The sequence below is a fragment of the Trachypithecus francoisi genome, unplaced genomic scaffold, assembly GCF_009764315.1.
Source record: "Trachypithecus francoisi isolate TF-2019V2 unplaced genomic scaffold, Tfra_2.0 Lachesis_group16, whole genome shotgun sequence".
Classification (NCBI taxonomy): domain Eukaryota; kingdom Metazoa; phylum Chordata; class Mammalia; order Primates; family Cercopithecidae; genus Trachypithecus; species Trachypithecus francoisi.
In genome coordinates this window covers 72,711,579-72,736,181 of record NW_022681461.1, presented here as the reverse complement: position 1 = coordinate 72,736,181, position 24,603 = coordinate 72,711,579, and the positions used below count along the sequence as shown (strand labels likewise).

Sequence of the window (24,603 nt, the reverse complement as noted above, 5' to 3'; positions counted from 1 at the left end):
GGATCATTCTAAATGCTGGCAAAGGTACGATGAGAAAATTGCTATAAATGTGAAATAGTACAATCTTTCTGAAAAGCAGTGTGCCAAAGTGTATTAAGAACCTAAAAATAGGCTGGGTGCGGTGGCTCAAGCCTGTAATCCCAGCACTTTGGGAGGCCGAGACGGGTGGATCACGAGGTCAGGAGATCGAGACCATCCTGGCTAACACAGTGAAACCCCGTCTCTACTAAAAAAATACAAAAACTAGCTGGGCGTGGTGGCGGGCGCCTGTAGTCCCAGCTACTCGGGAGGCTGAGGCAGGAGAATGGCATAAACCCGCGAGGCAGAGCTTGCAGTGAGCTGAGATCTGGCCACTGCACTCCAGCCTGGGGGACAGAGCGAGACTCCGTTTCAAAAAAAAAAAAAAAAAACCTAAAAATATCTGGACCTTTTGACCAAACCGAATCACTCACTTACTGAAATAAAGCTTATGGAAATATGTAGGGAGGAAAAAAGGACGGACTTCTATATAAAATGCTCACCTCGGTGTCATTTATTGCAGAGACAGAAAACAATCTAAGTGCATAACATAAGGTAATGATTACATCAATTAAGAAACAAATGTTGTGGGCTGAATGTTTGTGTCCCCTCCGAATACTTACACTGAAATCCTAATTCCCAGTGTGATAGTATTAGGAGGTGGGGCCTTTGGGGGGTAAGTAAGCCAGGAGGGTGGAGCCCTCATGAATGGGATTAGGGACCTTATTAAAGAGATACCAGAGAACTATCTCACCCTCTTTCTACTATGTAAGGATACAAGAAGAAGATAGTCTGCAACCCAGAAGAGGATCTCACTAGAACCCAACTATGCTGGCACCCTGATCTCAGACTTTCAGCCTCAAGAACCGTGAGAAATAAATTTCTGTTGCTTAACCACTCTATGGTAATTTGTTACGGTAGCTTGAAGTGACAACACGCATATTATGCAGCCTTCAAAAATGTTTCCAAATAGTTTTTCATGAGATAGGAAAAGATGAATTATACATTTTTAAATACAATAAGCAAGATAAAGAACTATTAAAGGATTATATCTACTTATGTATATTATGCATAGAAAAAAGGAAATAGTGGTTACTTTGAGTAGTAAGATTATGAGTGATTTTTTTTTTAATGCTTTTCTAAATTTTCTACAATGAGTATGTAGCAACCTACTCTCTCTCTCTCTCTCTTTTCTTGTACAGATGGGGTTTCACTATGTTGCCCAAGCTGGTCTTGAACTTCTGGACTCAAGCGATCCACCTGCCTTGGCCTCCCAAAATGCTGGGATTACAGGCGTGGCGTGAACCACCACATCCAGTCTAAAACATTCTTTGAAAACACTATTTTTTAAAGATAGTTTTATTTATTTCTTAAGATAATTTATGTAGTAGAAAAGTTTTTACTATAGTAAGATTACATTTAGCCTTTCTCCTTTAAAAAAGAGAAAGGCTAAATTGTCAAGCAGTTTCAGTAAGTATTCCTATTATTTTCCTGAAATCATACAATAGGCTGAAGTGGCAAATTTAGTGGGTTTTTTTATGCTAGTCACTAACAAAACACAGCAGATTATGGGGTTTCTATATGCTTCCCTAAAATTAAGGGAAATCCAAACAAGTATTCTGGCTTCTCACAGGAAGAATAAGATATTATCACCTGCTTATTGAACTCCACAGCAGCTTTTTCCGACTCAAACATGATGGACCAGTTCTGTCTTTGGTCATCATAAAAGGTGCTATAGTTATTGGGGCGAACCTGGAGAAAGGAGAAATGTTAAGATAATGCATCCACAAGCAGTATTATACCAGATAAACACGACTGCCTAAGCTCACAGGGCAGGGTCATGACTCAGGTGGACCCAAAGAGAAGTATCAGAGATTTTTCTTCTTCCCTCTCACTCTCCACCATTCACCCTTTAGTCCACATTCCCAGAAGGAGCCAAGAGACCTTTCTGTAAGGTTCTGTTAGATACTTACAAGGACACCCAGGGATGAACAAGTGGATCTAATTTCTACTAGGTACAATCAGACCAATCTCTCCTGTAAACTTATCCTGAAGGAGCTAATGATTACATGATGAAGTCTTACCATGAGCTCAAAGTTCACATGAATCCTAGCAACCGTAACTGGCTGTTGCTGACTGATATAAAGAAGAATCCTATACTGTAGACAAGCAACGACAGAAAAAAAAGAGAACAAAAGTTAAAAGGCAACATAAAATCAGCAATATGTATCAGGGGTTGTGCTTCATACAGCTATTAAACTCAAAATCTTTTCATCCTTTAAGGCCTCAACTGTAAATTTTATCTTCTCACTATCCACATTCATCTCTCATTTTGGCCTCGCTGTTTAACTGTAATTGGCAATGTCTTCGTTTTGTTAGTGTTTTCATTTATACAAGGGGTGACTAAGAGAGAGTGGCTGGTTGTGTAAAAGAAAATACAAATTGTTTTTAAATTGATGAAAAACATAAAATACATGTACATTATATGTATACATGCCCACGTGACCATTAACCAGATTTTTAAAATAGCAGAGCATTTCCCACACCACAGGAAGCTCCTTCATGCCCTTCCTATTCCTAGTCAGTAATCCCCACTCTGAGGGGTAACCAATATTCTGACTTCTATCACTGATTAATTTTGCCTTTTTTTTTTTTTTTTCTTTTCTTTTTGAGACAGTGTCTCTCTGTCGCCCAGGCTGGAGTGCAGTGGAACAATCTCTGCTCACTGCAACCTCCGCCTCCCAGGTTCAAGCAATTCTCCTGCCTCAGCCTCCCGAGTAGCTGAGGCTACAGGTGCATACCACCACGCCCTGCTCATTTTGTATTTTTAGTAGAGACTGGGTTTCACCATGCTGGCCAGGCTGGTCTTGAACTCCTGACCTCAGGTGATCCGCCTGTCTCAGCCTCCCAAAGTGCTGGGATTACAGGTGTGAGCCACCGCACCCAATTTTGCTATTCTTAAATTTGTATAAATGGGATTATACAGAGTATACTCTTTTGCCTTGTTTCTTTCACTCACCGTATCTGTAAGAGTAAACCTTGATACTTCATGTTGCAGTACTTTCTCTTCTATTGTCATGTAGTATTATATTATGTGAATATACCATCAACTCTTCATTCATTCTTCTGTTTATGAACATTTGTTTCCAGCTAGAGGCTATTATGAATGATACTTCTATGAACATTCTCCATGTCATTTTTTTTTTTTGAGACGGAGTTTCACTCTTGTTGCCCAGGTTGGAGTGCAGTGGCATGATCTCAGCTCACCGAAACCTCCACCTCCCGGGTTCAAGCAATTCTCCTGCCCCAGCCTCCCAAGTAGCTGGGATTACAGGCATGCGCCACCACACCTGGTTAATTTTTTTTTTTTTTTTTTATACTTTAAGTTCTAGGGTACATGTGCATAACGTGCAGGTTTGTTACATATGTATACTTGTGCCATGTTGGTGTGCTGCACCCATCAACTCGTCAGCACTCATCAATTCGTCATTTATATCAGGTATAACTCCCAATGCAATCCCTCCCCCTTCCCCCCTCCCCATGACAGGCCCCGATGTGTGATGTTCCCCTTCCTGAGTCCAAGTGATCTCACTGTTCAGTTCCCACCTATGAGTGAGAACATGTGGTGTTTGGTTTTCTGTTCTTGTGATAGTTTGCTAAGAATGATGGTTTCCAGCTGCATCCATGTCCCTACAAAGGACGCAAACTCATCCTTTTTGATGGCTGCATAATATTCCATGGTGTATATGTGCCACATTTTCTTAATCCAGTCTGTCACAGATGGACATTTAGGTTGATTCCAAGTCTTTGCTATTGTGAATAGTGCCACAATAAACATACGTGTGCATGTGTCTTTATAGCAGCATGATTTATAATCCTTTGGGTATATACCCAGTAGTGGGATGGCTGGGTCATATGGTATGTCTAGTTCTAGATCCTTGAGGAATCGCCATACTGTTTTCCTTAATGGTTGAACTAGTTTACAATCCGAGATGGGGTTTCTCCATGTTGGTCAGATTGGTCTCGAACCCCCGACCTCAGGTGATTCACCTGCCTCAGCCTCCCAAAGTGCTGGGATTATAGGCGTGAGCCACCGCGCCGGGTCTCTCCATGTCTTTTGAAAGACACAGACATTCATTTCCCTCAACTTAAAGAATGTCCTTTAATGTTCCTTGTAGTGCAAATCTACTACAATGAATTCTCTCACTTTTGTGTGGCTGAAAATTTATTTTGCCTTCATTTTCAAAGGACATTTTTGTTGCTACAGAATTCTGTAATAGGCAGGGTTTTGTTTTCCTTTCAGCACTTTCAAGATGTAATTCTACTGTCTTTGGATCCCAATTATATGGACGTTAGACCATGTCCCACATCAATCTTTGCCCTAGTCTCTTTCTATTATTTCTTCTCTCTGTGCTTCAGTATGAATATTTTCTATGGAACTGCCTTCGAAGTCACTAATTCTGTCTTCTGCTGTATTCTTACTCTGTTAAACCCATCCAATATGTTCTTAATTTCAGAAATTGTATTTTTCAAATCTGGAATGCCATGTGATTATTCTTATAGATTCTAATTTTTAAAATTCTCCATCTTTTCATTCCGTTTGTACTTTTCCTCTAATTTCTTTAAGGTATTATTCCTAGTTGTTTTAAGTGCTTTGTATATTAACTTCAATGTCTAGATTATTTGTGAGTCTGCTCCTAGTTTATTTGTTCCCTTGATTATCAGTTACATTTTCCCACCTCTTCACATGTCAAGTAATTTTTGACTGTAGGCCCAACTTGTATATAAAACAATATAGGGGATAAAATCATAAAACTCTTGGAAGAAAACATAGAGGTAAATCTTCGTGACCTTGGTTTTGGTAATGGATTCTCAGATAAAACACTAAAAGTACATGTAATAAAAGAAAAAAATTAATAATATGGAGTTCACCAAAATTAAAAACTTTTGTACATCCAAGGACATTATCAAGAAAGTGAAAAGATAATATATAAAATATCTGCAAATAAGAGTTTCATACTCAGAATATATTAAAAGACTACTACAACTCCACAACAAAAAAAAAAAATCCAATTTTTAAAATGGGCAAAGGGCTTGAATAGACATCTCTCCAAAGAAAATACATGAATGGTCAATAAGCAAATGAAAAAATACTCAACATTAGACATTGGGTAAAATGCACATTAAAACCACAATAAAGTACCACTCCACACCTACTAGAATGGCAAGAATTTAAAAATAATAATAATAACAAAATGCTGGCAAGGATGTGAACAAACTGAAACCCTCATACATTGCTTGTGGGAATGTAAAATGGTGCGGCTGCTGTGGAAAACGGTTTGGCAGTTTCTCAAAAAGCAATACATAAAATTACCATACGAGTCAGCAATTTCCACTCTTAGTGTAGAGCCAAAACAGGAACTTGACCATATACTTTTATGTCAGTCTTCATGGTACATACTTTTTTTGTCTATTCCCAACAGACAAAAGGTATAAACAACCCAGCGTCCATCAACTGATGAATGAATAAACAAAATGTGGTATATGCCTATAATGAAATATTATTCAGCCACGAAAAGGAATGAAATACTGATACATGCTAAACCATGGGTGAACCTTCAGGACATTATGCGAAATGAAATACATCAGTCACCAAAGACAAATACTGTGATGATTCCACTTATATGAGGTACCCAGAAAGGGCAAATTCATAAAAACAAGAAGTAGATTTGACCTTATGGGGAGTTGGGAAAAGGAAGAAGTAGTGTTGTTGCTTAATGGTTACAGTTTCTGTTTGGGAAATGTATAGTAGTGATGGTTGCTCAACCAATATTATGAATGCAATTAATAGCACTGGATTATGCACTTAAAACAGTTAAATGGCAAATTTTATCTTATATACGCATATGTATGTGTGTATATATATATGTGTTCGTGTATGTGTCTGTGTACACACGCACCCCACAATTAAACAACAAACAAACAAAAAATGCCCAAATTCGTAAGGTAGGATCATATCACAAAGGTCAAATTTAACAATTTTGAATGGTTGGATTTGTTTGAATGCACAATAGTAACCAAAATGTGATCATTTACTATATACCTGATATTATAAATTAACATTCAATACAAACAATCATCTTTATCTTCTGATAAACAAAACATTGGGCAAGTCAGATAAAAGCCAACTCATTGGTATTATTTGGGACATCTGAATACACATGAGATGTGGGAGCACTCTCACCTCTCTGGCTGTGTGGTTCCCCAGAACTGCAGCACCAAATTTGCCCTGCTTTACATATTGACCATTTGTGCTATAGAAGGAAGAGAAACAACAAGTATTAATACTTCCCTAAACTCTGCAGAACCAGCTTTCTTTTCTGCCATAGAGAAGTGGGAACAATAGTCATTCAGCCTCTAGACAGGCACACAGGTGAGCAGTTAGATTTTTTTTTTTTTTTTTTTTTTTGAGATGGAGTCTCGCTCTGTCACCAGGCTGGAGTGCAGTGGCACGATCTTGGCTCACTGCAACCTCCACCTCCCAGCTTCAAGTGATTCTTCTGCCTCGGCCTCCCAAAGTGCTAGGATTATAGGCGAGCACCACCACACCCGGCCCAGCAGTTTATAATTTAAAGCTCATATGCTACTTCCTTACTCTTTAAATATAAATATCTATCATTCTTGCTATCTCAGTGGAAAGGCTCTCTTTGAGTATTTGACAGTTGTTGAGGGTACAAGCACTTCCTAAAGAGAGTAGACAAGATAATGGCTTTTCAAGTTTTACGGCAGAAATCTCCAATTCAGATGTTAAAAGTACTACTGAGATTTTGTCCGTGGAAGGGCTGAATAACCATTTTGCAACGAACAGAGTTTTTCGAGAAAAAGTAGCTTAACTGCACACCCTTCTACCAAACTTCAGAGAGTGTTCCTTCTCAGCGACTTACTATCGATATGCATGGACTGCTGTTGCAACCAGTATTGCGGCAGTGCTCATGGTGGCTGGTGCTGTTTTTGGTGTTGCCTGATTTCCTGAAGGTGAACAAGAAAACAAAGTTGTCATTCACTTCTAGGTTTAAACTAATTTTTTTTTTTTTTTTTGAGACAGAGTTTCACTCTGTTGCCCAGGCAGGAGTGCAGTGGCGCGATCTCGGTTCACTGGACCCTCCACCTCCCAGGTTCAAGCAATTATCCTGCCTCAGCCTCATGAGTGGCTGGGATTCCAGGTGTGCACCGCCACACCCAGCTAATTTTTGTATTTTTAGTAGAGATGAGGTTTCACCATGTTGGTCAGGCTGGTCTTGAACTCCTGACCTTGTGATCCATCTGCCTCAGCCTCCCAAAGTGCTAGGATTACAGGCATGAGCCACCACACCCAGCCTTAAACTAATTTTTAACCATTGAACTAGCTTCAAAATTGATCTTATTATAAAGATCACAGTTAGTGTTGTAATGCTTTTATTATTATTATCCTTAACTGATCCACAAAGCAGCCCTATGATCTAGTCTGGGGGTGAAGAAACTGAGCTTCTAATCACCCAAGTGCCTCACACAATTATACCATTATAGTGCCTAGGTCTGAAACCCAGGTACTTGGGAGGCTGAGGCACGAGAATTGCTTGAAATACCGGAGGCAGAAGTTGCAATGAGCCAAGATCACGCCACTGCACTCCAGCCTGGGTGACAGAGCAAGACTCCATCTCAAAAAAAAAAAAAAAAAAAAATTTTCCTTGAACAGAGAAGGTCTTCTGTATTGCTACTTTATTTATTTGTAAATGCCTAAAGAAAACTGTATAGGCGATCTTGCCTCTATAGCTCCCCGCTAAAAGCATAACAAACTCATAGTTGCTGTCTTCTGATTTAAACAATCAAGTCAGCCAGGTGCAGTGGCCAGGAGTTCAAGGCCATAGTGCACTGGGATGGCACCTGTGAATATAGCCACTACATTCCAGCCTGGGCAGCAAAGCAAGACTCTGTTTCCAAAATTAAGTAAAATAAAAAATAAAAATAAAAAATCAAGTGTTTTCATTGGGTGGTGACTAAGGTTGTTTCCTTTTTTTCCCCATTAACTCAACCACTTCAACTCTGAAGCACACTGCTGATGAAGAGATGTGCCATGGGAAATATAAAAGCACAGCCTACTAGAAATCTGGCCAGGTTATGACTTGGAAAACAAGAGAAGCACCTATAGCAAAACTGCCTAAAGTAATAGGTAATATTTAAAGCAGGGGTCAGCAAACATTTTCTGTAAAGGGCCTATAGGTTGTGGTATAATATGAAATATGTTTGTTCTTTGTCCTCGGTTCCTGACACAGTGCTCCCAAATCTCTTGTAATTTCCTGAGTGATAAGAGTGGTAGGAACATCTTTTGTATAATCCAATTTTAGCCAGCATGGTAAGGAAGGAAGGCCCCTTTGCTTTAACCTACACAACAAAAGTAACTTTGAAGTGACCAGTTGTTTTTTGTTCTATTTCTGCTTTCTTCAGGCCTTTTCTGCCTATAAAGCCAACCTCCTCTGCTCAGCTCATCACAACATTCCATTTTACAGAATGAAGTGTTGCCCAATTCTAGAATCTCAAATAAAAGCCCACCAAGATCTTAAAACTACATGTGTTATAACTGTATCATTTGACAATGCTAATGAGTGGGGCCCTACAGGCATGGAGCCTCAGGATGGAGCCTACAGCTAACCTGCCCAGATAAAGGAAGTGAAAAGTAGGTCTTCCTTCTTGCCAAAACTTAAGAGTGTCTACTTAAGAGTGCCTTGGGCAGAGTTTGGGAGAGCGGTGTCCACATGGGGCAGAAAGCCTTGCTTTTGAATCTCTCCATCAGTTCCCAAGAAAGCGCACACCATCCAGCTGCTAGAAATTAGGGTCCCAGATCTTAGAGAAGCACCCACCACTGGGGGTGAGCTTAGCCAGACTGGTCGAGGATACACAAGCTGGCATTCACTTTTGGAAGGTTGCTAACCCTTCCATCTAACCTGTTAAGGCACAATCTTAGTGCCAGTTGTGATGGCTAATACTGAGTGTCAACTTGATTGGATTGAAGTACACAAAGTACTGATCCTGGGTGTGTCTGTGACGGTGTTGCCAAAGGAGATTAACATCTGAATCAGTGGACTGGGAGAGGCAGACTCACCCTCAATCTGGTGGGCACCATCTAATTAACTGCCAGCATGGCTAGAATAAGGCAGGCAGAAGAAGGTGGAAAGGGCTGACTTGCTGAGTCTTCCAACTTTTATCTTTCTCCTGTGCTGGATGCTTTCTGCTCTTGAACATCAGGTTCTTTGGCTTTTGGACTCTTGGACTTACACTAGTGGTTGGCCAGAGGCTCTCAGGCCTACAGCCACAGACTGAAGGCTGTACTGTAGGCTTCCCTACTTCTGAGGTTTTGGGACTCGGACTGATCCATTACTGGCTTCCTTGTTCTTCAACTTGCAGATGGCCTATCATGGGGCTTTACCTTGTGATCGTGTGAGCCAATTCTCAATTAAACTCCCTTTCATACATACATGTTTCCTATTAGTTCTGTCCCTCCAGAGAACCCTAATACACTCTTGCTTTTATTTTGTTTTGGTTTTTTTTTTTTTTTTTTTTGAGATGGAGTCTTGCTCTGTTGCCCAGACTGGAGTACAGTGGCACGATCTCAGATCACTACAACCTCTGCCTCCTGGGTTCTAGAGATCCTCCTGCCTCAGCCCCCCCAGTAGCTGGGATTATAGGCACACGCCACTATGACTGGCTAATTTTTGTATTTTTCGTAGACATGGGGTTTTACCATGTTGACTAGGCTGGTCTCGAACTCCTGACCTCAGGTGATCCACCCGCCTCGGCCTCCCAAAGTGCTGGGATTACAGGTGTGAGCCACCTCACCCGGGCAATACACTCTTAACTTACCTGTTGGTGCAGTTCCCTGGCCTTTCTTAGGCTGTTTTGGGGCTGTGTACTGGAAAAATTCATTTCCATGGCCAGTTGCTGTCTGATCCAGACCAAAAAGGGAGGCCAATCTGGCACTGTCAGTAGAAAAAGAAAAATGAAATTCCATTGATATATCCCAAACCTGGAATTACTATAAAAGCTGCTCATCTCCAACCTTGAACAAATACCTCTTTGACGACATCCCACCATTCAATACTAGAAGCACTTCCAGCTAGGAAAGCTGATTTAAAAAAAAAAAAGAAAAGAAAAGAAAAAAGAAATAAAAATACTGGACACAGCAAAGTGTCTCTGAAATCAAGATTGTGTATGTGATTTGAACACCATCAGTTGACCCTGCTCATCCCCAGGATCTTGGTCAAGTCATTTCTTTTTTCTGGACCTCAGTTTTTCCACCTGTAAATTGAAGCGATTAGTTCAGATGCTCTCTATGATGTCTTCAAACTGTAAATTCTTGCTTTTAGCAAATCAGTTTCTAGTCACCCTTACTGATTACTCCCCCTCCTGCTTTTTGCCAGTTTATTCCATTGAAATGAAGCTATGATACAAACTTACCCATCAAACACGGTCCCTGCCATCCTTTCATCTAACAGAACCATTCTTTCATCATCCCACGCAAGGAATCTTATGCTCCCACCATTCCACTGAAACTCATCTTGCTAAGATCACCAACAATTTTTTGTTTGTTTTTGTTTTTGTTTTAGGTGGAGTTTCACTCTGTTGCCTAGGCTGGAGTGCAGTGGTATGATCTTGGCTCACTGCAACTTCCGCTTCCCAGGTTCAAGCGATTCTCCTGCCTCGGCCTCCCAAGTAGCTGGGACTACAGGCACGTGCCACCACACCCGGCTAATTTTTGTACTGTTAGTAGAGATAGGGTTTCACCATGTTGGGCAGGCTGGTCTGGAACTCCTGACCTCAAGTGATCCACCCACCTTGGACTCCCAAAGTGCTGGGATTATAGGCACGTGCGACCAGGCCTGTCCGATCATCAACAACTTCTTTGTTACTAAACCCAGTTTACCAGACCTTATCTTATTTGACCTCATACCACCTTTTTATATTGTTAATTAATTTGTTCTTGAAATTCTTCTCTTGACTTCTGCAGGGGTTGTGGAAGGAACAGGTCCAAATAAGATATCAATAAATACTAATGCAATCCCTGGCTTGTTTTGTCCCATTTCTCTGCCTTCTCTTTAACTCCTTGGGCTCTTCTTCTTCATTTGCCCAATCTTTAAATGTCCATGTCTCCAGGGCTTCATGCTTTCTCTCTCTTGGTAACGTTTCATACTGTCTCTCTCTACTTATTTACCTTGGTATCAAATGCTATCCAAATGCTGATGATGCTCATATCTGTATTCCCAGCCCAGAACTTGCTCCCAAGTGCCAGACAACATAAATATCCCACAGGCAATACAAATGTAACATGTCCAAACCAGAACTCATATCCTCCAATGCCCACTGCCCCAGCAAAACTTGTTCTTCCTTTTGTGCTCCAAGACCACCGCCAGTTTCAAGGATTCCAGAGAAGGACTCAATGGTCTCAGCATATATTGGTACTCATGATGTGGTACTCATGACTAAAATCTATTACAAAAGGATATACAGCAAAATCAGCAAAAGTAAAAAGTGCATGGGTTGGCTGGGCACAGTGGCTCATGCCTATAATCCCAGCACTTTGGGAGGCTGAGACAGGAGGATCCCTTGAGGTCAGGAGTTTGAGACCAGCCTGACCAACACGGTGAAACCCCATCTCTACTAAAAGTACAAAAATTAGCTGGGCATGGAGGCGCACACCTGTAATCCCAGCTACTCAGGAGGCTGAGGCAGGAGAATCGCTTGAACCCGAGAGGCAGAGGTTGTAGCGAGCTGAGATTGCGCCACTGCGCTCCAGCCTAGGCAACAGAGCAAGACTCCGTCTCCAAGAAAAAAAAAATTATCCAGTCTTGGTGGTAAACGTCTGGAGTTCTAGCTACTTGAGAGGCTGAGGCAGGAGGCTCAATTGAGCCCAGGAGTTTGAGACTACATTGAGCTATGATCATGCCACTGCATCACAGCCTAAGTAACACAGCAAGACCCTGTCTTCCCTAAACCAAAAGAAAAGGATTACTAGATCATCATAAATGTCATGGGAATGAGACCCATGGCGTTATAAGAGGAGGAAGAAAGATCTGAGCTAGTATATCCAGCATGCTTGCCATGTGACGCCCCAAGCCATCTCAGGACCCTGCAGAGAGTTCCTACCAACAAGACCTTCACCACATACAGCCCCTCTGACCTTGAACTTCACAGCCTCCATAACTGTAAAAAATAAATTCCTTTTCTTTATCGCACTTTAGGTATTTTGTTACAAGCAACAGAAAACAGACTAACATATCAGCCAAGAGCCAACCTTCTAAGCAGGGCTTTTTAGGAATAATAGTCTCAGGCTTGCTGTGTTAACTCTTTAAAACAATTTTTTTTTTTGAGACAGGGTCTCAATCTGTCACCAGGCTAGAGTGCAGTGGGGTGTTCATGGCTCACTGCAGCTTTTGCCTCCAGGGCTCAACCAATCCTCCCACCTCAGCCTTTCAAATAGCTGAGATTACAAGCATGCACCACCACACTCTGTGGATTCTCCCACCTCAACCTCCCAAGTAGCTGGTACTACAGGCATGCACCAAGAAACCTGGCTAATTCTTGTATTTTTTGTACAGATAGGGTTTCACCATGTTGCCCACGCTGCTCTTGAACTCCTGGGCTCAAGTGATCCACCCACCTTAGCCTCCCAAAGTTCTGGGATTACAGGTGTGAGCCATTGTGCTCCGCCATGAAACATATTTCTTAAATGGTAAGAACTGATCTGAATGGATGTTCTGTTAGCAGGCATGAAAACAACATTAATCTTATACATCTCCATCAGAGCTTGTGAGTGACCAGGTACACTGTCAATGGGCAGTAATAATTTGAAAGAAGGCTTTTTTTTTTTTTTTTCTGAACAGTGGGTCTCAACAGTGCATTTAAAATATTCAGTCAAGTATGGTATAAACAGATGTGCTGTCATCCAGGCTTTGTTCCATTTACAGAGCACAGGCAGAGTAAATTCAGCATAATACCTAAGGGCCCTAGGATTTTTGGAATGGTAAATGAGCAATGGCTTCAACTTAAAGTCACCAGCTGCATTATCCCCTAATAAGAGTAAGCCTGTCCTTTGAAGTTTTGAAGCCAAGCACTGACTTCTCCTCTCTAGCCATGAAAGTCCTAGATCTTCTTCCAATAGAAAGCTGTTTTGTCTACATTGAAAATCTGTTGTTTGGTGTAGCCACCATCACCAGTTCTCTTTGCTAGAACTTCTAGATAATTTGCTGCAGCTGGAAATTACTTGCTGCTTCATTTAGCACTTTCATGCTATGAAGATGGCTTCTTTCCCTCAACCTCATGAACCTCTGCTCACTTCCAACTTTTCTTCTGCAGCATCCTCACCTCTCTCAGCCCTCACAGAATTAAAAAGAGTTAGGGCCTTGCTCTGAATTAGGCTTTGGTTTAAGGAAATTTGTGACTGATTTGATGTTCTCTCAGATCCCTCAAACTTTCTCCATGTCAGCAATAAGGCTGTTTTGCTTTCTCATCATTTGTGTGTTCACTGGAGCAAGCACTTTTAATTTCCTTTAAGAATGTTTCCTTTGCATTCACAATAAGGCTAACTGGCACAAGAGGCCTAGTTTTTGGCCTGTCTTTGTTTTTACACTCCTTCCTCACAAAGCTTGATCATTTCTACCTTTTTTAAAGCGAGAGATGTGCAACTCTTCCTTTCACTTAAACACTTAAGGTCGTTGTAGGGTTATTAATTGGCCTAATGCCAATATTGCTGAGTCATGGAGTATAGGTAGGCCCAAGAAGAGGAAAAAAAGAGAACTGCCAGTCCGTGGAGCAGTCAGAACATACACAACATTTATCAATTAAGTTCACTATTTTATGTGGGCATGGTTTGTGACAACAACAATTACAATAACACCAAAGATCACACCATAATAGATATAATGCCATTGAAAAAGTTTGAAATATTCAGAGGGTGTGTGTGTGTGTGTGTGTGTATATATATAAAATTATTTTTTTTTCTTTGAGATGCAGTCTCACTCGGTCGCCCAGGCTGGAGTGCAGTGGCACAATCTCGGCTCACTACAACCTCCGCCTCCTGGGTTCAAGAGATTCTCATGCCTCAGCGTCCCAAATTGCTAGGATTACAGGAGCGCACCACCAGGCCCTGCTAATTTCTGTATTTTTTAGTAGAGACACGGTTTTGCTATGTTGGCCAGGCTGGTTGCAAACTCCTGGCCTCCCACCTCAGCCTCCCAAAGTGCTGGGATTATAGGTGTGAGCCACTGCAACTGACCAAGAGAATATTTTTGAATATTAAGAGAATTACCAAAATGTGACACGGAGACACGAAGGGAGCAATTTTGCTGTTGGCAAAATTATGCCAACAGACTCGCTCAACACAGGGTTGGCCACGACCTTCATTTCGTAAAAAAAAAAAAAAAAAAAAAATCTGCAAGGCACAATAAAGCAAATCTAAAAAAAAAAAAAAAGAGGTATGCCCAGGGTCTGGTATGTAATAGGTTCAATAAACGAATTCAAAGCTTAGTCTGGCTCTGAGTGCCTCTTCTCCAAAGGCATCCTTAGTTTAGGTGAAGTAAACATTGAAACTTCCCAACAAGTTGTTTTGGCTTTTCAGGTTTTTTCAAAACTAGTTTTATGTATAGAGAAATACGCACTAGCATTTTACAAAATAAATTTGATATGACTTGAAACTATTACCTTCTTTTCTCAAAGTAGTCCAGTGTAAGTTTGTTTCCTGTAAATAGGCCAGAAATGCCTACCGTAAAGGAGTAAGAGGTTTAAACGAGATTGTAAATGCAGTGCTTGTGTGAGAGCAGCACTGGCCTAAAAAGACATCAAGGAATGCTTATGGAATTTAGAAGAGAGTAAGATTTTTCCTTTCAGGCAGGAAAATTTGGGCAAATTGCCTAAAGCAATAAGATTCTGGAAGAGCTAGGTTTCACTGTCTTTAACACAGTGAAAAATGTACAAAAGTTAGCACCTAGTTAAGATAACATATAAGAAAAGAATGTCCTTGTTAGCTTCAGTAAGCCATTGGTATTGGGCTTGCTGTTTTAATTTTGCAGGCATAGCCTTTTTAAAAGGAAAGACCAGAATGTCATAAGTGAACTGTGTTTCCATAGATGTTCTAAAGACCAGCCAACTGAAAACTACAAAGTCAATCCAAAAGCCAGGTCAACCTAATTAGTTTTCAGATTAATTCCAATTTCTTTTCTTCTTCTTCTTTTTTTTTTTTTTTGAGATGGAATTTTGCTCTTGGCGTCCAGGCTAGAGTGCAATGGCAGGATCTCAGCTTACTGCAACCTCCACCTCCAGGATTCAAGTGATTCTCCTGTCTCCGTCTCCTGATCACCGAGATTACGGGCACCTGCCACCATGCCTGGCTAATTTTTGTATTTTTAGTAGATATGGGGTTTCACCATGTTGGCCAGGCTGGTCTTGAACTCCTGACCTCAGGTGATCCGCCCACCTCAGCCTCCCAAAGTGCTGGGATTACAGGCGCAAAGCCACCACGCCCAGCCTTTTTTTTTTTTTTTTTTTTTTTTTTTTATGAGACAGAGAGTAGCTTTGTCGCCCAGGCTGAGTGCACTGGCACGACCTCGGCTCACTGCAACCTCCGCCTCCCAGATTCAAGCGATTCTCCTGCCTCAGCCTCCTGAGTAGCTGGGATTACAGGCACCCGTCACCACACCCAGTTAATTTTTGTATTTTTGTAGAGACGGGGTTTCACTGTGTTGGCCAGGCTGGTCTCAATCTCCTGATCTCATGATCCGCCCACCTTGTCCTCCCAAAGTGCTGGGATTACAAGTTTGAACCACCACACTCAGCCCCATTTTCTATTAATATTTTTAATGGACTCTACATCAACTTGGGAGATGTTACTTGTAAATTTTTAGCAGGGCACGATGGCTCACTCTCAGAGGCTGAGAAAGGAGGACTGCTTGAGGCCAGGAGTTCAAGACCAGCCTGAGCAACATAGCAAGACCCCATATTTACAAAAAATTAAAAATTAGCCAGGCGTGGTGGCATGCGCCTATAGTCCCAGCTACTTGGGAGACTGAAGCAAGCGGATTGCTTGAGCCCAGGAGTTCAAAGCTGCAGTAAGCCATGACTATACCACTGCACTCCAGCCTGGGCATCAGAGCAAAACCCTGTCTCAAAAAATAAATAAATCAACAAAAATGAATAAATTTTTAGATTTTGCCACTACTAAAGAACTCTCAAATGTACACACTCTCCCTATGTTGGCAAGAATGAGTTTGCTAACTCTGGGCTTGAATCAATGTTTATAATTCATAGGAAAAGTCATTACAACATTAACTACATTTAAAAAAAAATGTTAGACAATGCATTTAGTCGCCAATGACCTCACCTCACCTCAGTTTTATATTACTTTTCTTTCTCATCAAAAACAAAAACACATGCATTTATATTGTATCAATATATTTTAATAAATGGATTATTTTTGTTGGTAAAGTATTAATACTTTTTAAATAAACTGACATAAAACATCTATTTCAATAATAACAACAATAGCACATAGGCAGGTCTGGTGGAATCTGCCTACCTGATTTCAGATCCAGGCTCTATTACTTTCTAGTTGCATGATGTTGGACAACTTACCTCTCTGAGCCTTTGTCATTTGTAAAATGGATATAATAGTTAATAGTACCTCATAGAGAAGAGTAAATACACTAATGTATATATACATTTCTCACTTGTAAACTGGGCATAGCAGGTAAAATTACTTCATAGAGTAGAAGGAAGGAATAAATACAATGTCTATGTATTCCTTAGAACAGTGTGTGGCATTGAGTAAGCACAGATTATGTATTTATATACTTGTGAATACATCCTATTATCTCAAAACGTGGTTCAACTCAGATACCCCTGCAAGGGTGGAAGCATGCTTGATTGACATACAAGTTGACCTGCAACCATAAACTGATATTAGCATTAACATTAAAACTATAGAACGGGGAAAGGTCTCCAAGTTTATCTAGGTCAAACCTCATTATTGAATAGGTTGGGGTATGGAGAGACAAGGATGGAAGATAATCTGTCCAAAGTCACATTTCTAACTGGGGATAGAATCAACATTAGAATCTAGGCTTTTTCCTGTCTTTTACAGAACTTAAAATGCTTTCTGATGATCAGCTAATTTATCTTTTTACCCTCTTTAGATTGGTGATTTACCATTACTATGCTAATCAGATCTGCCTACACATACCTTTATAATCTAAAACAAATATATACATAACTGGCCCTTTAAAAATGTTCTGTGATTATTATTCCTGGGTTGATTTTATTCTACTACTAAAATAAAAGTTTCTTAGGGACAGAAACTGTGCCTTATTCCTATCTTATAGCACCTAGCTGAAGCCAAGTACTATTACTTCATTACTATTACTTCCCACAACAGTGAGGAATGGGCTAAAACAAACAAACAAACAAAAGCAAGCCTCTTGATTACTACTTCTACATTAATAGTAAACTCTAAGAGGCCTAGAAATTCAGAAGGCAGATTATCAGATACTTCCACTTCTATTAGGCTTGAATATCCTTAATGGAATCAAGCAAGTCAGGTGTTTAAATCAAGAGACTTGGAACTTAAGCAAGTATACTTATACTAATATATGGCTATAAAAAAGGAAGTGAAAAGCAGCTGCAGTATTCACTGTCATATGTTCTACTTCCTTAGAGAAAATCAAAAAAGGAATAGCTAAATCAGAGAATGTTGGTGAAACTTTCTGTATTCTCAGTGTTAAATTTGATTTGGTTTTCCTGATAACCAGGGGGAACAAAAATAAACTGTAACTTTGCTTAGCATGTATTTTATCATCAAATTAACTGTTGTCTATGTCTAGGAGTACAGTCACATGCCTAGAATTCAAGTGTCCCAGATCCTTGAGAAGCCTGCTCAGGAAAAAAGAATAGTTGAGCCACCAAGAATTTATCTCTGGCCAGGAATCTGGAAAAGAGCACATGACTGTCATTACTTATCCTATAATTTTCAGTCAGCTTGGACTGACTGTTGCAAGAAAGTTGGGAGCCCTAACATTACAGACTTCTCCCAAATACTTTCACATAGTGAAGGATGTGAATTTAAAGTATAACCTTCAAAATTTTCAAGTGGTCTAATATACGGCTATACACAAAACAGGTTTGTTGGAAGGAACATGAATTCAAAAAGCTGGCTACAGAGTCAACAGCAGCAAGGAGTTTGGACTGTATGGAGATTTGTTAATGTTTTGGGTGGAACAGGGAAAAAAGGAACCAAAGCACCGTTTAACTCTAAAACAACTGAGAAACGGAAAGAACTCAAAGTGGAACTAAGTGAAAGCAGGCCATCTAAAGAGTGGGGTACGGAGGGAAAAGAGTGGTGAGAGTGAAAAGACTTAAGGATAGGTAATGTAGAGTTAGTCAGTGTAAATCAAAAGCTCCTATTTAAAGACAAAAGAAGGCCAGTGTCATTTTATGGTCATTCATCTATTAACTCATTTGTTTATGTATGGTCTATGACTACTCTCACCCTACAAGGCAGAACTGAGTATTTGTGGTTGCAACAGAAACCACATGGCCCAATAGATCTCTAAGCAACTTAAGGGGAGGCACAGCAGTTTAATCATTTTTGTAACCTCTTAGTATTTAGCAGATTAAGGAGCATATGTGGTGTATTTGTCATTTTTCCAGTACTTTCTTCAGCATGCACAAAATTTGTTAAGCATACGTTCAAAGATAAGCTCTGCAATGATCAGAGCTTGGTAGCTCACAAGTTTGGAGGAAGTCAAGCTGTCCACTGGCACAACGCAATGGAAAAGGCTAAACTGACCACTGAAAGAGACAAAACCCTGCCTCTCTTTAAAGATTTCTATCCCAGGCTGGTATATATTAATATAACGCTTGAGGAAACTGGAGAATGACGGAAGTCTGTTACGTTGGTTTTAAGCTTTAAACTTTACAAAGTGCAGTTTCGCAGCTATTATTCATTCAACAGCCACTTCCTGAGCACTCACTATGTGCTAGGTACCATGCTGAGTGCTAGACAGAAATGAACAACATAAGCAGTCCCTGTCCTGTGAGGACTCATAATCTAATAGGTTCGGGGTACAAGAATAGAGGCAAACACACCTAACTGTAGGAATAAGGAAGAGAAAGCAATTCATTCTGCCTGAGGCGGCAGGAGAAGGAAAAGCATCCAAAACGTGACATCCGAGCTGGGCCTTGAAGAATACTAGAGCTGACCCACCAGGGCCCGGTTCTAAAGTGTCATCGCCTTCTCCACGGAGAAGAGAAAGTCTCTTATCAGCCCCAACTGACTCCTACAAAAATTCTGAGGCAGGAAGTCTCATCAGCAATCATTCCCATTTCACAGGAGAAATTGTGACCCAGAATGCAAAAGGCAAACCCCAGGGTTATCTTCGCGCCAAGAGACATGCCGGGTCCCGAACCTCAGATTGGCAGAGTCAGCACAGTTGGAAGCTCTGCCCAGATTCTGAGAGGTGTAGAGCACTGGAATGTGGCAAGAGTCTCCCCCCGGAAGTTGGGAAAAGGCCTGAGAAGAGATCGACCCCCCTCCAACAATCCGCCGGTATCTCTCAGCCACGCCCTCCAGCGCATACTTCTCAGTGTCACTCACCCGCCGCTGGGCGATAGGAAATCGGTGTCGTCCTCGTCCCCTGCACCGAACATTGCGTTGGCTTTCACCAGGCTGCGGGGAGGAAGCTGGGTATTTCCAGATTCCCAGGGCCTGTCACCGCCGACGTCGTAAAATGCCGCGGCGGCGTGCTGCTTTCCGGCAGGGTGAACTCCCTCACGGTCTCTGGGCCGAAAGTAGTCTAGGCTCTGGAGAAGGTGGGGCAAAGGCAAATGAGAGGCTCGCGCGGGCACGCGCGCCGCGTGACGCCAGGCCTCTGCAGCCCGCAGGGGGTCGGAGCTTCACAGTCCCGTGCAGGGATTGGTCGGTAATGCTAGGGGGCGGGAGGGGGCGGGAAATCCTCGGCCTCGGTGGCGGTCGTGGACACGTCGAGCCGGGTAGAAGTGGACGGGCCGTTCGAGGAGTCGTGAGGGGGTGACGGGTTAAGATTGGGAGAGAGAGGCGCTAGTGGCTGGACTCGACCTGGGAAGGTAAGGCTTCTCCCGGTCCCTTTCTAGCACCCCTGTGCATGGGTACCGTCCTTTCTCCAGCGGGACAAGGACCATCCTGGCCGCTCTCCTCAGCTCCGCGGAAGGAGAAAGAACTCGGGACTGGAGGGTTAAAGCCTTGAGCTTCGGCCTGGTCCCTGCAGTGGCATAGCCAGAGTGACCTTGGGCCGGGGTGCTCGGTGCCTCAGTTTCCCCGTGTATGCAACTGGCCATTTGTCCAGTGCTTCCGTGTTCCGGCTGGTCCAGAAGCTTTTAGAGCTCAGCGGCCATCGACTTCGATCCCGGCCTCCTCGTAATCTCAGAATTTACGGATAGGGAGACGAAGGAACTAAGCACCCATCCAGGTGACTAGTCCGAGGTCACAAAGAGTAGAGGGCAGACTGAGACTGGATTCCTCGTCCTTTGATTCAGGACATAGTGAGCTAGTGCGTGAACAAGAATCTTACCAGCCCTTAAGCACTGTGTGCCTTTACAGAATGGCTATTGAAAGACTGTAGCATACACCTCGAGGAAAGTCCACTTTCTAGAGTCCACCTGTATTCTACGCAGGTGAGGTGCAGAAGAGCTAGGATATTCTGGCGGTGGGTGATGGAAAGGAGGATACTTTGGAGGCAGACACATCCCCAGCCCAACCTTGGCGTGGGTTTCCCTGGGTCTTCCTGCGACAGTCCTAAATCAACATCAATTGTGACGGACTCCTCTGACTCCAGTTTCCACCCTATCTGTATCTTACCTAAGTATTTTTTTGGTTAACCTGGTATCATTCTCGAAACAGTCCTGGGGTAGTCCTGGCTTAGACAAGGTGTGGCTCAGGAGATAGTGTCCCAGTGTAGCGTCCACAGACTCACTGGAGTTCTTGGGCTTCCCCTCACAGTCAGGTTGGTACTACAGGTGTCCCTTACCTGAATGTTTCAATCTGTCAGTATGAAATTGAAGCGAAGTTCTCCCTCCCAGAGAACTTTGCACCTCTTGGCAAAGATGTTAAAGCAGCGAAGGCTCACAGTTGGAATGATGCAACTGGAATCTAAGCACTAGAACCGGAACTGGAACTAGAATCTAAGGACTAGCATTAGAACTGTTGCAGTAGCTCTTTAGTGTGTGAACTTGGCTACCTCTTGGAGGTGTTGGGGGAATAACTGGATTAAGTACCATGGCACTTTCTAATCACTCTCCCCAATACTGGTCACTGTGATTGCAGCCCTGAAACCTCTAAATGTTTAACAGAAAGGGCTTGCTACCCCCTGGCCTACATTATCCATGCTATTTTTAACATAGAGTGAATACTTAAAGTCACTTGCAAAGCAGTCTCACTGCAGAATCTTTCTAGTTGTTTATGAAATGTCCTTCCAGCCTTTTCTTTAAAAAAAAAAAAAAAATGGCCAAGGGAATATTTGAACTCTGATCCTATATTCTTGGGTGGAGGTGTTTTTATCCTGGATGTTTAAGTAGCTTTTTAGGTACTCAGGAATTCTAAAATCAATTGCCTTTTTGGTGATTGGAACATCACGAACGTGCATACCCAAATTATCACTGTAGAAGCACAGCTGCTGATTCTTATTAGCAGTATGAGGAGGAGGAAGATGATGGTGAGTCTTCCCAGGCTTTGAACTGCAGGACTGGGTGCACCTAAAAAAAAAAAAAAAAAGAAAGCCACTGTCTTCCTAAATTCGTGTATCTTCAGATTGGTGATATTGGACTAGGAATCAGGAAATCTGAATTCCTGTCCCAGCCCTTCTAACTCAACTCTGAGTTTGGGCCAGGCTCCCTAAACACTGTAAAACAAGTGGATTAGACCTGGACTTCTACTGAGTAATTCTTGGGGATACAAAGGCAAGTAAGGCACAACCTTGATCTCAGGTTTAAAGTAAGCATTGTTGTTTATTTGTTTTGCTTAAGTATACAACTTTTAGAATATTCATGAAATGTATTGTCAACCCCTGAAGATTGGCCAGGAAGCAGCAATTTTTTTTTCTCCACCCTCCACCCTCCTTCCTCCCTCAGGGAAGCAGCAATTTTAATAATTCTTTTCAAATTATCAGCAATTTTGCAACAGAGATGACAGTCTTTATATACGAGTATGCCCATACTAATCTGTACTGATGCATGCATTTTAAAATTAGTAGTTTAAAGTTATAACCAAGTTATATCAGGTATAATGACAGGAATATGAATTAAATGCAGGTTCTAGGGCATCTATAACATTCACTCAGTTACTGAAAGCAGACTTTTAGGGCCATTAGTTTGCTAACTAAAGAAGTACATTAAAGCAGGGAATCACACAGATAATAGTTACATGCATAACATTTTAATGAAGACATAAACATTCTTTTAACATAAGGCCTCAGCCTTTTCTTGGAATGTAGGACCCTGTTGCCTGTTTTTATAAGTAAAGCTTTATTAGAACACAACCTTGCTCGTTTGTTTATGTATTGTCTATGACTACTCTCAGCCTACAAGGCAGAATTGAGTATTTTTGGTTGAGACAGAAACCACATGGCCTTCAACACCTAAAATGTTTACTTTTGGCCCTTTACAGAAAGAGCTTGCTAGCCCCTGGTATTTTTAACATAGAATGAATACTTAAAGTCACTTGCAAAGCAGTCTCACTGCAGAATCTTTCTAGGTGTTTATGAAATGCCCTTCCAGCCTTTTCTGTTGTCTCCCACACCTAACAGCAAGTTTATGTGTTATCTGGATGCTCTTTTTTTTTTTTTTTTTTTTTGAGACGGAGTTTCGCTCTTGTTGCCCAGGCTGGAGTGCAATGGCATGATCTCGGCTCACCACAACCTCCACCTCCCGGGTTCAAGCGATTCTTCTGCCTCAGCCTCCTGAGTAGCTGGGATTACAGGCATGTGCCACCATGCCCAGCTAATTTTGTATTTTTAGTAGAGATGGGATTTCTCCATGTTGGTCAGGCTGGTCTGGAACTCCCGATCTCAGGTGATCCACCCACCTTGGCCTCCCAAAGTGCTGGGATTACAGGCATGAGCCACCACGCCTGGCCTTGTATGCTCACTTTTATCTCGTCTTTCCAAAGCATTCAATGTGGATTTTATAGAAATAACTACTAGAGAGGCTATGTCTTACAGTAGTTAAGTACTTGAGCTCTGGAGCCAAATTGCTTTGCCACTTACTAGTTATATAGGCCATAGGCAAGTTACTCAGTTTCTGCCTTTGTAAAATAGGCATAATGGTAGTATCCATTTCTAGGTTTCTTGTGAAGATTATAGGAGTTAATTCATGTAAAGCATTTAGAACAGTGTCTGGCAAGTAGTAGGTACTCAGTGTTAATTGCTGCTGTCATTTTTCTCTTCTCATTTATACTTCATTGCTTTACATAGTATTTACATATTTTCAATAATAAGCACAACTGGCATAAATTGGTTTGTGAATAAACACACTGTCACCATTGATAAGCACACTTCACAGAGGGGGAACCAGAAGTGTTGTTCCCATCACATTGGAGAATAGCCTAGTGGTGTGGTGTCAGTTAAATTGGATAAGAGAGTTCTGTGGGATGGTTTGCTAGAAGTATAAGGCAACAGTTCCCAAAAGAAAGTAATGGATTAAAATTGAAAAGGAATCCAGGACCATATTTGTCAAATACCTTGAAGGTCAAGGTGACAAGTTTGTACTTAGCTCGATAGGAAGTGGAATTTTTTAATTCTAAATGGCATGATTGATGTAAAAAAGTTCAAATGGCTCAGGAGTGTATGAAGTAAAAAGTTCAATTTCCCCAGCTCCATTCCATGTCAGTAGCCACTTCACTTTTTAATGGCCGCTAGAACATGGGGTTGTTCTGAAGACATGGTGAACACGTCTTGGGGCACTGGTATTAATCTGTTAAAATTGTCAACAGCTTTCCTTTGGATTATAGTCTCAATTTTGAATTGAGAAAAATAAAGTTTCCATACTGAATGTGAATAGAATGAAATGACTGTTTTGAAAGTAGATACCATACTCATAAGAGTCTTGGATTCCTAAGTCTTTCTCTACCTCTTGTTTCCAACTTGGAAGTCTTGGTAGAGAAGGACTTAGGAATCAGAGACTCATCTCTACTGTTAATTCATTTTTGCACTTTTCCCACCAGAAATGCTACAAGAGAGAAAGATGATATAATTATCACTAGAAAAGCAAAGTGTTCGGCTGGGCATGGTGGCTCCTGCCTGTAATCTCAGCACAGGTGGATTGCCTGAGGTCAGAAGTTTGAGACCAGCCTGGCCAACATGATGAAACCTCGTCTCTACTGAAAATACAAAAATTAGTCGGGCATGGTGGCGGGCACCTGTAGTCCCAGCTACTCAGGAGACTGAGGCACGAGAATAGCTTGAGCTCTGGAGAGGCACAGGTTGCAGTGAGCCGAGGTCACGCCACTGCACTCCAACCTGGGCAACAGAGCGAGACTCT

At 41.7% G+C, this 24,603-nt stretch overlaps 2 protein-coding genes across 3 annotated transcripts in view; one reads left to right on the top strand and one right to left on the bottom strand.

Annotated features, from left to right (window-relative positions):
* The window catches only part of FKBP15 (FKBP prolyl isomerase 15), a 56,290-nt gene extending 36,433 nt beyond the window's left edge, over positions 1 to 19,857 (bottom strand). Inside the window, exons 1-6 of one of the 2 annotated variants that reach the window (XM_033237759.1) lie at positions 19,691 to 19,857; positions 9,916 to 10,031; positions 6,963 to 7,047; positions 6,263 to 6,332; positions 2,103 to 2,177; positions 1,672 to 1,770 (exon numbers count right to left, since the gene is read on the bottom strand). In XM_033237759.1, the coding sequence (XP_033093650.1) occupies positions 1,672 to 1,770; positions 2,103 to 2,177; positions 6,263 to 6,332; positions 6,963 to 7,047; positions 9,916 to 10,031; positions 19,691 to 19,743 (498 nt within the window). In that variant the 5' untranslated portion in view covers positions 19,744 to 19,857. The remainder of the gene's footprint in view (positions 1 to 1,671; positions 1,771 to 2,102; positions 2,178 to 6,262; positions 6,333 to 6,962; positions 7,048 to 9,915; positions 10,032 to 19,690) is intronic. The other variant, XM_033237760.1, reaches the window with a different exon arrangement.
* A 157-nt stretch (positions 19,858 to 20,014) lies between these two features.
* SLC31A1 (solute carrier family 31 member 1) overlaps positions 20,015 to 24,603 on the top strand; it is a 41,577-nt gene continuing 36,988 nt past the window's right edge. Inside the window, exon 1 of the mRNA XM_033237763.1 lies at positions 20,015 to 20,178. The gene's annotated coding sequence lies outside the window, so the exon portion shown is untranslated. The remainder of the gene's footprint in view (positions 20,179 to 24,603) is intronic.